This window comes from Neurospora hispaniola (genome assembly GCF_033458365.1).
Source record: "Neurospora hispaniola strain FGSC 10403 chromosome Unknown B0T23scaffold_1, whole genome shotgun sequence".
Taxonomy (NCBI): Eukaryota; Fungi; Ascomycota; class Sordariomycetes; order Sordariales; family Sordariaceae; genus Neurospora; species Neurospora hispaniola.
Window position 1 is genome coordinate 6,484,462 of NW_026944406.1, and position 13,060 is coordinate 6,497,521.

Below are 13,060 nucleotides of genomic sequence, written 5' to 3' on the forward strand. Positions count from 1 at the left end.
TGGTAGTAATTTGAGATAGAAGGTGGTAATATTGTCCTGCTTGTACAAGTGGGAAGTTCACTTCCGTTGTATTATAGGAATGCCTAGGTATACTCTCAGCAATGCACCAAACTCTGCCCTCCAAAACAACACGCAAAAGCACAGTACAAAACGCCCAGCTTATCAACTCACCACTCAGTCCACACGCCTAGTACGTCCCCAAACCTCGTCCGCGTTCGCCTTCCCTTTTGTCTCGGGCACGATCCTCACGATAAACAAAGCCCAAAACGCCGCCAGCCCTGCAAAGATAAAGTAGACCCATCCAGCACCTCCCAAAACCCTGTTCAGCGCCTCATTGACCACCGGGAACCCAAAGGCCACCAGGAAAGTAGCAATATAACTCGCACCCAACGCCCAAGACTGCGTAGCACCCACCGCCTCCTCACCCACCAGCTCACTCGCCAGGATAAAGGGCACTGGACCCAACCCGACCGCAAAGAAAGCCACAAAGAACAGGGCCGCTATGGCGGACAAGATCTTGACGCCGAACATGATGGAGAGAGCAAGGACAAGAGACGACACGCCCTGGCCAATGGTAGAAGCCAAGAGACAAGCCTTACGGCCAAACTTGTCGGGCAGAGGCGAGCAGGCAGTAGTAGTGCCTAGGTTGATGATGGAGATGCAAATGGTGAGGAGGCCCGAAGAAAAAGAAGGCGGGAGCAGGTCGCGGAAAAGGGAGACCGAGTACATGATGATGGAGTTAATGCCGCAGAGTTGTTGGGCGAACATGATGCCTACCACGGCGATAATGGCGGGACGGGTGTTGGCATCTTTGAGGACCTGCACGAAACCGAGATGGGGTTTGCTGGCCTTGTGGGGATGAGGACGCGAAGATGTGGAAGGGGATGGGGAGTTGGAGCGAGAGGAGGTGTCTCTGCGCAACAGGCCCTCCATGCGGTCCTCGACACTGTGAAGGAGGGATTCCTCCTCGCTAGTAGGTCTCCCACTTCCCTGGCCCCATGAGTCGACTTCCTCGTCGATATTAGCGTTCTTGCCACGGATGCGCTGAAGTGTCCGCCTCGCCTGCGCGACATCGCCCTTGGCGCTCGCTGTCCACTTTGGGCTCTCTGGCGCCAACAGCAGTCCGAATCCCTGAGCAGCCGCCACCACCACTCCAGATCCTAGGATCCACCTCCAGGCCGAATCGTGACTCAAGAAGTATCCCATGGTTTGCGAGATCAAGATGCCGAGGTTGATGCTGATTTGGGTAAAAGCACCAAATAATCCTCTCTGCTCAGGAGGCGCGATCTCGCTGATGTAGAGGGGGACAATGACCGTGCTGGCTCCGGCACCGACACCGGTCAGAAAACGGCCTGTCGAAAGCACGGGGACGGAGTGGGAGAGGGTCTCAATGAGGGAGCCGACGATATAGAAAGCGGCTGTCAACTGCATGGAGAGCCAACGGCCTCGAGAGGAGGTGAAGGGCCCGGCCATCAGGGCGCCGAAGAGACCGCCGATGGTGAAGATGGCGGAGACGGTAGCAAACTGGGGTCGGGTCATGGGAATGCAGTCGACATCGCTCGAGGAGTTCTTGACGTAGGACAGCAGGCTGGAGATGGCCGAGGAGATGGAGGTTTTGCGGCAGGTGATGACATCTTCGGGGGCGTTCAATTCTGCCTGGAAAGATTGTTAGTAGAGATATCTCGGGCATAGAAAGAGGGAGAACGCATACCAGATGGAAACCAAACTGAAGAGGACCGAGGGTGCTGACGATTATCAGCACCACCAGGTACATCGTTAGGTCGCGGAGGTTGGCGGCCATGTTTCTGAAGATGGCCCGCACGACGAGGAACGCGGTAAAGACTTTGAGGCCAATCTTGAACGGAAGTACTCCAAATTTGAGTAGGAATCTCAACTAGAGAAGGGTCATGGTAGCTCAAGCGATGATAGGTCTAGTAGGTTGGTGCAATGGAGGAGATGGTGGAATGATGGTGTTGCCGTCATGTTGGAGATTCCGTCTTGTCTCACGATGGAAGTTGACAATAACGGAAGGTCGCTGGAATGGGAAATGACAGGGGACTTGCTGTCCCCGCGCCGCTGTGGGTTGGGCCTGCCAAGTCAGCGGGGAATGGGCTGGGGATCCTGGCGCTTACTTGTACATACAAACAGGAATCAGGAACTGTTCTCGGTAGAGGTAATTTTCCTAATCGCATAGATAGACATGTCCCAATGCTGAACACTTTGCAACATGACGGAAAAGAGGAAATTTATCTTTCGGAACAGTAGGATAATTCATACGAAACTGATGGTAGAGATATCTACTTACCTCCGTCGGCACCTACACACTCCCCTACGCAGCTGTGTCGTCAGCGCTGGTCTTTGAAAGGAGCATTGGTTATTGTGCTATTTTTGGAAGTACCTGTTAGGGAATGTGTACAAAACCGCTGCACTCCCTAACATGCGACGGAGAGAGACAGCCAACACTATGTGTTTAGTAGCTCGACGCACGTTATATTCCAAAGCAGTGACCACGCGGGCGGATGCAGTCGATATATGTACATCCAAGCATCTGCTGTCGGATTATTGTGACCTCTCTACATATCACAGGAATATACAAGCAACAGCCTTCTTCCAGTTTCTTGGCTAATTCGGGCCAGATAAGTAGAGGTACCTTCCAATTAGACTGTCCATGTCCGTTTTCAGTTGTTTTCCCGACCACTTCTACGGTAGGTACTATGGACCTTCCGCTTGGTATGGGAACTTGGTGAGCGGAAGGCGAGAGTAGGGACGGACGGTATATCGCGGCAGACTTCAGTTGTACCTTCCACTTCGATATGCTCAGGTTTCTCTTCTTCCCCAAACTGAAGTCGACCATTGTGCCGTCTCCATTCGGTTTGCTTCCCCAAATCAATCAACATCCGTCATTATTGATGCTTCATTTTCCACCTCAAGCCTCACACCATGACCGCCATCGTGACAGCGCATGCGCGCTCAGTCCTGGAAACCCCGAGCCACTGAGGACATGCTTTCACCCGAGATGCAAGGCCATTGGGTAGCGGCGCGCGCAAGTGCCCGGCATATCTTCCCACACTGCAGCCCAGTCTGCTGCAGCCCAACATGGTGGTCGACCAGGAGGCCTGCCTGGAGCCTGCTTGGCCAACATCCACCTACTATACAGCCAGCCGGGGTTTATCATATGTATACAGGTAGATGGAGCGCCCCGTCGCCATGTCCTCCCACGGTGGAACACTTACTCACAAGTTCAAGTTCAGGTGTCTAGCATCTCGTCTCTGAGAACACGCCGCCATCGAAAAAATGTCCGGCCTCGAGGCCTTCGGGCTCGCGTGCAATGTCATGCAAACTATCGGCTTTGCTATAGAAATGGCATCCGTGTGCCATTCTATCTTCCGTACCGGCTCCCCAGATCCCAGCATGGCAACACTGCTGGCCCATTCCACCCAAATCACCACGAGTCTCAAAAGTTCGATATCATCCGCGAGGCCAGTTACACGGGATGACAAGGAGCTGCTTGATATCGCAAACAAATGCCTCGACGCCATGTCTGCTCTCAAGGTTCAGGTCGACAAGCTCACCCGTCCCTCTGCCAAAGGCAAAGTCCTGCCCTCATTGCGATTGGGTTTACGGGCAAAGTTCAAACAAGGGAATATCGACAAGCTGGAGAAGAAAATGCGTGATTACCAAAAGGTCCTCGAGTCCGGCCTTCTTCTGCGTATCTGGTAAGGCCGTGATAAATCTTACAACAAATTCAATTGTTTGTTCGCGCCGGCTGACTGTCCAAATCATCATGATGTACAAGCAACCAAAATGACGCGCTTCAACTGAAAATGGAAACCGGTTTTCAACAACTCGACAGTACCCTCCAGTGCTTCGTAGAGGCTGTCTCTCGAGGACAGGATAATCTCCAAGACCTCATGAAATCGACCCATGATTCTATTGTGGAAGTAGTCAAGGCCGAATCCACGGTTCAAAATGCCGCAACCACAGTCATTGCTTCTGAAGTCAAAAAGACGCAGGCAATGATCAAGGAAACGTCCCTGGAAGCTTCCGCGGAGGAAAAGCGACAACGACTTCTCAAGAGCCTCAAATACGACACTATGAGTGAACGTCTTGGCCAGGTCAAAGCGGCTTTTGCAGGGACGTGTAGATGGATGATACAGTCAGCACCGAACAGTATCCAGAGTGTACCCGATGGAGAGAACTTGACACCTGTCTGTCCACATCGCACAACCCACGAGAACAACCTCTCGTGGAGTTGTTTTCCTTGCTGGCTGGAATCCCCAAAGGACAAAATCTACTGGATCCAAGGCAAGGCTGGATCTGGAAAAAGCACACTCATGAAATTTCTCGTCACCAATCCCGCTCTCTGGCATCCCCAAAGGCAAGCTGACGGCCAAGATCTCATTCTTTCACATTTCCTCTGGGCCGCCGGTTCGCCGCTTCAAAAAAGTTTGCGTGGGATCCTCCTCAACCTACTTTACCAATTGCTATCCAATGATGAGCACGCCCTTGATCATGTTATCGACACTTTCCCCGACCTCAAGCTCAAAGACTTCTGGGGAGATTGGACACTTGAGGACTTAGACAGAACCATGATGGACTCCCTCCACACCATCGCAACCAGACCTGTGTTCATCTTCTTGGATGGCCTTGACGAGTTCGGATCATCCAACACAAGCGTTGCTGATGACCCGCGCGATCTGCTTGACCTAGTGGCGAGGCTGTCAACGTTTGATAATATCAAAATTTGTGTTTCCAGTCGACCGGAGGCTGTGTTCAAGAATAAATTGGGCGGCCTATGCAGTCTGCGGCTACAGGACCTTACCCGCTCCGACATGGCGAAATACGCCAAGGCTGAGCTACTCTCAAATGAGGTCGTGGGTCTTGAGAACCAAAAGGAATATCAGAAACTTGTCAACAAGCTCTGCAACATGGCTGATGGTGTCTTTCTGTGGACTGCCCTTGCGGTCCGAAGTCTCTCCCGGGGTCTCACCAACGAAGATGATATATCCGAACTGTACGCTCGGCTGGAGAAGATGCCAACGGGCCTGTACCCACTCTACAAAGACATGTGGGAGCGCCTGAACGAGGATCAACATCTCTACAGGAAAGAGGCGGCTCTGTATTTCCAACTGGTCATACATTGGGGGCGCATGCCTTCCCACGCATTTGAGAAACGCTGCACCACGTTCCATCTCCTTGCCGCCCGCGACCCATCCATTTCCCGGGCATACCTGAATCACGACACGGCGTCCCTTCCCGCGAATCTAGAGGCATTGTGTGAAAAACTTGGGAAGCGCGTAGAGACACGTAGTGCCGGGCTTCTTGAACATGGCGATTATGGCAGCATTGACTTCATTCATCGATCCGCACTCGAGTTTCTTACAGATAGTCCGGAGGGCCAGCGAATCATGGCACATGACACGTCTACCTTCAGCGAGCTCCGGTCATGGCTATTACAGGCTGATGTCGCCAGAGCGTACCTCATGTTTATGAAGCCGGTTAATCCTCATATATTCAGGCACTGGCATTCTCGCTGTCCAGATGACAGTGCATTTGATTCAACTGAGCTCATGGAAGATGTTCATCTCAATTGGGACGACAGCGCATTACCAGGCGACGTTCAGATCATGCTGCTCGAAGCATGTAGGCGTATACTCGAAGTGGACGACATCATGTACACAAGGACGCGTCCGTTCGATTTTGCAGGTTCCCACGCCGTACATGGGTACCACAATATTGTTATCCCTTTTGTCCGATATCCTCAATTTAGTCCCCACATGGACGTTATCCGGTCACGACCTTACCTCATCTACCTCTTCATTACATCTACTGTAGGGCCCAACACCCACCCAGCATTCACCTACGATGGAATGGTACTAGGCAAAGCCAAAGTGGGTGAAGCTATTTTGGCTGAACATCCTTTTCTTGAGTTTTCAGAACATGTCTTTTCCGCTACCGTGGAAGGCTGCTTCTCCAATGGTAGTAGTCGGCAAACCTTAGAGGCAAACGAAAGAACTGCAGTGCTACTTCTACTTGCTGCCTTGACATGTCCATCCTACTTTGGAATCAAACTGACAAAGCTTTCGAAGGACCTCGAAATTTTGTCTAAGCCACGGAAATATGTAGAAAATTTCTTCCAGCGTTATCCACAAAACGAAGAGAAAGTGCTTCTGAATATATGGAAGAATCCGCCGGGGGGTGACAACTGGCACATCGACATTGAATTTATGGGGCATGAGTTAAGGCACATGGACGAGGTGGTGGTCATCGAATGCGATACAGCATATGCCGCAGACCTCTTGACACTTGGACGGGCTCGTCGAAGAGAAGCAGGTACTAGCGAGAACAAGGCGGCCACGGTGACGGACAAGGATACAATATGGAGACGGGCAGCGGGACTGAAGAAGACCAATCCAAGGGTCCTGGTAGCCCGGCAGAAGAGGAACGATGAGCATGAGCCGTGGTTTTGGGAGCCAGCCACTTATGATGATGCAAACAGCGTCCTCTCCAAGCTTGAGAATATTCGCTTGGCGCAGAACGAGAGTTCCTTTTTGATACCAGGGTTACAAGACAGCCTGAATGAAATAAGGGAGAGCGGAAACCCTCTCACAGAAGAGGAATATCAGAAGCTGGCTGACGCCAATTCTTTCAACAATTTTGCGCTGGAGTTTATGAAGAGCTTCAAGAAGTTGACCTGCTCGGAAAATCACTTGCCTTGGTTGGCAGAGTATCGGAAGAAGAAAGAGGAGCTGATGCGGCCTTCAGGCACGCCGGTAGAAAGTCATTACATCCATCAATCGTGGGGGTTTTATTTGTAAGACGACAACTCCCTCTAACGAAGATTACAGGCATGCCTGGCTGGATTTCCAAGAGGGCGAGCGGATAGAGCGAGAGTGGACATGGAAGTAAGGTGTTGAAAGAAGGGCAGTCACCACCGTCGAGAAGCACAAGTCAATGTTCACCTCTAGCACTTTTTCCCCTTTCCCCATGCATCCCGTCTCGAATCACGCCCCGCATGCCATCACACGCCTCACGCCTTTACTCCAAACGTCTCCCCCCTATATCCACCAGCCAAATACCTCCTCACCCCTTCCTCCAACGTATCCAAATCCTCCTGGCTGACTTCCAATACCTCATTATCATTCTTCTCGTACAGCGTGCCGCCCCGAGCCCAGATCCTACGCAGCGTGACGAGAGTAGCCAAGGGATTGGGCTGCGGGTTGGCGCTCTTCTTGTCCCAGAGGACGTCCTCGAGCGATTCAATCTCAGGGAGCGGGGTCTTGCTGACCTCGAAATCGGAGCCGGTCTGCTTCTGGAATTCCGAGAGGACTTCATTGGGGGTTACAATGAAGGACTGGACTTTGAGGGCTTTGCCGAAGGATTGGGCGGGGTGGCGGAGGGTGGCGGTGACGAATTTGCCGACGCTGGGTGGGTGTTAGTGTATGGGTTTGATATGAGGAATAAACAGGAAAATCACACTTACTCCCACATGGTACAAAACCCAACCTTGCCCTCACCATCACCAATGATGTACGCCTTCTTCTCCGCCGGCACAAACCCGCCAGCCTGCTCATAGCCAGGCGTGGGATAAAGCCACATGTCAAAGTACGGCCCAGTAACCACATACGTGACCTTCAACCGCTGAATCTTCTCCCTGATGTGTTTCCTCAGCGCCAACTTGCCCACGTGCGTCGGCTCCTGGGCACTCTTCTCATTATGCGCCACATCCGTGCCAAACTCGGACGGCAAGAACCACTGCACGCTTTGTGAGTGCTCAGCCGCGTCGATGATTTTGGGTTGGTATTTGAGCGTGGCGCGGCCTAGGCAGGAGATGACGGTGTCAAATTTGCCGTCTTCGAAAACCTTGGTGAAACCCGCTTGGTCGAGGGATTCGACGTCGCCGGTTACGATATTGAGGCCTTGGGATTGCCAGTGCTTGATGAGTTGGGTCTTTTGGGAGGAGGGGTCGGAGTCCCAGCCGGGACGGGTGAAGAGGGAGAGAGTGGTGTAGGGTTTGGGAGTGGCGGCGGAGAGGAGGGAAGAGGTGATGTAGGCGCCGATGGTGCCGGTACCGCCTATTATGAGGACGTTGGTAGGTTTGAAGTCGTTGGACATGTTGGGTTGGGGTCTGAGTGGTGAGGTGTGAGGTTGGGTGTGGTGGTGGGCGATTCTGTGGATGTATCAGTCGGAGCTCTACACGTCGCGAACGAAGGATATAAACTGTTTATTGTACTAATTCCAATTCGTTCTTCTATCAACCTATATATGTATTTCTAAGCACAAGTTGTCCAAGCACGTAAAAGAAGTGAAATTGGGTGACGCTGTGAGTGAGTGTCCCACATTTGCCCCGCACCGGGAGCAGTCCGGGTGACACCGGCCAAGATCTCCCGACTCTCGAGTCCGCCCCGGGACATGGACACGGCATCGCAACCGGAGGCAATGTGCTTGATGTCTGTTAAACGGCGTCTTCCTATGTCAATGCCGGAAGACTTGGCTCTGAGTTGATGATGGCCGACGGCCGCTGGTTAGTGTATCTGCCCCGACTTCCCATCAGTAAAGGACGGACCCTATGTACATCCGTCATTCTTGCTTTCGCTGGACGGCTGACAGAGGTGACTGATTCAATGGCAGGGGACTTCAAGACCCTTGCGCTGAGGCAGGCAAATGGGTCCTCCCATGTAGAATTTGACCCCACTACTTTCAGATCCAACCATTTCATTCGTCAATTTCACAAAGCTACAGCGCAGCGGCAGGCAAAGCAATCAACAATTTTTTTGTTTGTTCGCATCGATCATCGCGAATTCAGTTGCGAGGTCGACTTGAAAGGCCCATTCAGTTCGCAACCACCACGCGCCGCCGCCAATTGCCAGTCACCCCCGCGGTCGCCAACACCACCCAGTCGCCCATCATGTCTCAATCAGTAGCCGGCTCGCCACCACCCACAAAGTCCGAGAAGAAGCACAAGGACAAGAAGCGCTCCAGAGAAGAGGCCGAAGAGGTCCCCGCCGTTGAAGATGCCCCCAAGAAGCACAAGAAGTCCAAGTCCGAGTCGCTAGAAACCGAGACGGCCGACAAGAAGGCCAAGAAGTCGAAAAAGTCCAAGAAGAGCAAGGTAGAGGCTGAGCCAGAGCAGCCTGAGGAGGAGGCGGCCGTCGCATCAGAATCCGAGGCCGAGGAAAAGAAGAAGCGCAGGAGCAAGGACAAGAAAGAGAAGAAGGAAAAGAAGGACAAGAAGGACAAGAAGAAGCGACAAGCATCCGCCACCCCCGAGCCCGAGACCACAACCGATGCGATGGACGTCGACACCACTACCTCCTTCCCCACTGACGACGACGCCGACTTTCCCTTCTACACCCAGGTCCACTCGCTCTATGTGCCCTTCTACCCCTGCGGCTTTGACAAGCCCATCACCAACGTCGCCGCCCAACACCTCGAACCTCTGCTCAACCACTACTCCCCTGTCCTTCGCGGCGTTCTCCTCCGCTATACCAACCTGAACCTCTCGGAGCGCCCCGTGCAAGCCTCCGTCATCAACCCGCCCACCGACAAGACCCCCGCCCTCCTACGTTCGGTTGACGAATACGCCGTCGGTTTCGCCTACCTGACCTTTGACGCACACATATTCAAGCCCGCCCGTGGCAAGTGGATGGAGGGTGTTGTCCAGCTGCAGTCCGAAGGTCACATTGGCGTGCAATGCTGGGGGAGGTTCAACGCCAGTATCGAGGCCAAGAGGCTGCCGAAGGGGTGGAAGTGGGTAGATCTCAAGGGCGACCACAAGTCCTACAACCAACAAGAGGAGGAGCAGCAGGAGGAGGAGGAACAACAAGAGGAAGAGGACCAGCTGGATGGCGAAGAGCTGCAGGTTGTCGAACAAGTGCACACGACCGGCTATTGGGTCGACGCCTCGGGCAAGAAGGTCTCGGGCAAGGTGCGTTTCAGAATCAAGAACTTTGACGTCGGTCTCGCCGGCGATTACGGCTACCTCTCGCTCGAAGGCACATTCCTCAACGACCAAGACGAGCGCGCCCTGCAAAAGGAGGAGCGCGAGCTGGAGCGCAAGCGCCGCTCGAGGCAGAACCCCGGCGGTCTCCTCAGGCCAATGAGCAGGAGGGTGCCCGAGTTCAGCATGACCAAGTTCGGCAAGGAGGAGGAGGAAGAGGATGCGGGCCAGAGGACCGTGTTTGCAAAGGTGACGGGCAAGGAGGGAGATGTTACGCCGGATGATTAGGTGTGGTCAGGCCTTACGTGCTCGGGGTCGTCGCCGGTTAAGCAACCAAGGGGAAGCAGTCAAAGAAGTAGCCCGATGACGCCGAGGAGTCCGGGGTTTCGGTAGTGCCTGAGACCTTTTATCGTGGAGGCTGAGGTTGATGCCGAGACCGAGGCCCTATGGAAGTGGACCAGGTTATGCCAACCAGTGGATGTGGATGTGGGCATATAATTTCATGTGTTTCTCTCTCTTGGGTCGGAGTTACGGGCTTGTATGTGTTTTGTCATTTGCGTTTTCCTTTCTTTTTCTGTACGAGATACATACTACGTTTGATAGCAAAACCCCTTCAACTGCAATGGTGGCACATAGACACCATCTTTGATCATGTTGGTTGGGGAAAGGGGGTCATGGGAAAAAGGGGGCTGAAAGGATTAGACTGATACCATTTGTCTGGGCTGTCGTCTTTTGTGAAGCCGTCTAGGAAGTCATGTGGGAATACACGGCACAGTCACTGAAGTCCACGAGGCGACGTCGTTGGTGGATGGGTTGAGAACGATCTCGTACCGGCACTTTTCTCCATACTGTGGTACCAGGGCAGTTTCGACTTCCCGGTTTCTGCCCTGCCCCGGCTGTGGACTCTGAGCTCGTCCATGTCCAAAAATTCTCCATGTCAGTTGGGCAAAGTGGCCTCTTTTACTTTCTCCTTTATTCTTACCTCAAGTGGTCGTTTCATGATAGAGGCCCGAATGGTCGTCACGGTCAGTCTTGTTCACTCTTGTCCACGGGCACATTGCTCTTGTTAGTGCATGACGCTAACCGTACCCATGAACAGGGGGGTCCCTAACAAGTACTGTAGTGTACTGTGCCCATAGCCCTAGCGGCAACATTTGTTAGTGACGTCGTAAAATTAGACTTTAGCCTTTCTGGGCCTCCACAGTCGTTTCAGCTGTTCGTCCCGTTTTCATGGAGTGACGTACATAATGAGGGGTTCCGTCCCAAACTTTTATTTTCCCCTGACTTGACCAGCATTCCGAGTCGTTGTCGTCTTGGTGGACAATAATACTTAGTTGCCACCACTCAACGCCGTCGTCTCAACCCGTATCTGACTCGGTCCAAACTTTCCATCCACAGCCATGCTTCCAGTTCCTCTCATCCAGCTCCAATGCGGGGTCAACTCGTACGAATGGGGAAAGAAGGGAAACTCGTCGCGCGCCGCCCAGTTTGCTGCCGCCTCGCTTGATGACAACGAGTTCAAGATTGATGAGGAGAAGCCATATGCCGAGGTAGAAACACGCCCGTTTTGTTCTCCTTCGTGTCCTCATGCGTCAACCGCTAACCTTCACCACCAACAGCTATGGATGGGCACGCACCCCTCCAACCCGTCCAAGGACAAACACACTGGCCGCACCTTGCTCGAGCTCATCCAAGACAATCAAGCTCTCCTCTCCCCCGCCATCGCCGAGCGCTACGAGAACAAGTTGCCCTTCCTCTTCAAGGTCCTGTCCATCCAGAAAGCCCTATCGATCCAGGCCCACCCCAACAAGAAGCTCGCCGAGAAGCTGCACGCCCGCGACCCCAAGAACTACCCCGATGACAACCACAAGCCCGAGATGGCCATTGCCATTAGCGACTTTGAAGGCCTCTGCGGCTTTCGTCCGTTGAAGGAAATTGCGCACTTCTTCGACAACGTGCCTGCTCTGCGACAGCTGGTGGGTGAGGACAAGGCGAAGGCATTCGTCGAGACTGTCAGGAGGAATGACGGAAACGAATCGGAGGAGGCCACGGCGGAGAACAAGAAGGTGCTACAAAGTGCTTTTGGTGCACTCATGGCTTCATCTGAAGCGGACATGACTGCTGCTGCTGACAAGCTCGTTCAGTCGGCCAAGAGCGCTGGCGCGGATTTCGCCGGTACTGCTGTGCCCTCGCCAGGCGGTGCCAAGCTCTCTGAGCTGGTCGGTCGTCTACACGGACAGTTCGGTGCCGACTACGGCCTCTTTGTCCTTTTCTTCCTCAACTTTGTCGAGATGAAGGCGGGTGAGGCGATCTATCTCAGGGCAGACGATATCCATGCCTACATCAGCGGCGACATCATCGAATGCATGGCCAGCAGCGACAATGTTGTGCGCGCAGGCTTCACCCCCAAGTTCAAGGACGTCGACAATTTGGTCAATATGCTTACATATGACTTTGCGCCTATCGAACAGCAGAAGATGGAGCCCACCGACTACACCCAGGATGTCAAGAACAAGCGCGAAGCTGGCGCGACACTGAACCAGGCTGCCATCGACTCCCAATCAGAGATTGTAGAGTACAACCCACCAATTGAGGAGTTCAGTGTCGTCCGCTCGCTGCTCAAGAGCCAGGGATCCAAGGTCACCTTCAAGCCCATTGACGGCCCAAGCATCATCATCTGCACCGAGGGTCAAGGCAAGATTTCAGTTGGCCCCAAGGTACAGGAGATCAAGAAGGGCCACGTTTTCTTTGTCGGCGCTACGGCCGAGTGTGTGCTCGAAAGCGAGGATGACCAGTTTGAGACTTTCAAGGCCTTTTGCGTGCTGGACGAGCAAAGTAATGGGAATTGACTACCCAAGCTATGACGGTGGAATCACAGTCGGAAAAAAGAGGTGGGAGTAGGGCGTATGCACTCCATATCGTACAATTTCTCTTCTCGTTGCTCAGTCAGCTATCAGTAATGATTTCGAAAGCTTCACCGCCAGGCGCGGGTTCCAAGTTCAGCTTCTTTCCCTCTGGAGATCTCCCAATCTCCTCTGCCACATTCCAGTGTATCCTCCACGCCTCGCCCAGAAGCTTCCAATCCCCACAGGCTCCCATCAAGATCTGGAGCTATCCCGC

At 53.3% G+C, this 13,060-nt stretch overlaps 5 protein-coding genes across 5 annotated transcripts; 3 read left to right on the top strand and 2 right to left on the bottom strand.

Moving 5' to 3' along the window:
- Nucleotides 1-174: 174 nt before the first annotated feature.
- B0T23DRAFT_351636 (major facilitator superfamily domain-containing protein) lies at nucleotides 175-2,241 on the bottom strand (the record flags this gene model as incomplete). Its single annotated transcript, XM_062836079.1, has 3 exons — nucleotides 2,143-2,241; nucleotides 1,712-2,089; nucleotides 175-1,656 (listed from the first exon to the last, which is right to left on the bottom strand). The coding sequence occupies exons 2-3, from the start codon at nucleotides 1,799-1,801 to the stop codon at nucleotides 175-177; spliced, it is 1,572 nt and encodes a 523-aa protein (XP_062698081.1). The 5' UTR covers nucleotides 1,802-2,089; nucleotides 2,143-2,241.
- Nucleotides 2,242-3,294: 1,053 nt separating this feature from the next.
- Nucleotides 3,295-6,451, top strand: B0T23DRAFT_401863 (uncharacterized protein; the record flags this gene model as incomplete). Its single annotated transcript, XM_062838621.1, has 5 exons — nucleotides 3,295-3,716; nucleotides 3,854-4,654; nucleotides 4,757-5,717; nucleotides 6,245-6,333; nucleotides 6,394-6,451. 5 exons carry the CDS (start codon nucleotides 3,295-3,297, stop codon nucleotides 6,449-6,451), a joined length of 2,331 nt encoding a protein of 776 aa, XP_062698082.1.
- A 579-nt stretch (nucleotides 6,452-7,030) lies between these two features.
- B0T23DRAFT_425781 (uncharacterized protein) lies at nucleotides 7,031-8,115 on the bottom strand (the record flags this gene model as incomplete). The annotated part of the gene is made up of 2 exons (XM_062839932.1): nucleotides 7,031-7,424; nucleotides 7,484-8,115. The coding sequence occupies 2 exons, from the start codon at nucleotides 8,113-8,115 to the stop codon at nucleotides 7,031-7,033; spliced, it is 1,026 nt and encodes a 341-aa protein (XP_062698083.1).
- A 556-nt stretch (nucleotides 8,116-8,671) lies between these two features.
- Nucleotides 8,672-10,456, top strand: B0T23DRAFT_42320 (uncharacterized protein). The gene has a single exon (XM_062839821.1). The coding sequence runs from the start codon at nucleotides 8,909-8,911 to the stop codon at nucleotides 10,226-10,228; it is 1,320 nt and encodes a 439-aa protein (XP_062698084.1). The 5' UTR covers nucleotides 8,672-8,908; the 3' UTR covers nucleotides 10,229-10,456.
- A 713-nt stretch (nucleotides 10,457-11,169) lies between these two features.
- On the top strand, nucleotides 11,170-12,977 carry B0T23DRAFT_42342 (putative phosphomannose isomerase). Its single transcript, XM_062839830.1, has 2 exons — nucleotides 11,170-11,490; nucleotides 11,560-12,977. Exons 1-2 carry the CDS (start codon nucleotides 11,341-11,343, stop codon nucleotides 12,787-12,789), a joined length of 1,380 nt encoding a protein of 459 aa, XP_062698085.1. The 5' UTR covers nucleotides 11,170-11,340; the 3' UTR covers nucleotides 12,790-12,977.
- Nucleotides 12,978-13,060: the final 83 nt, after the last annotated feature.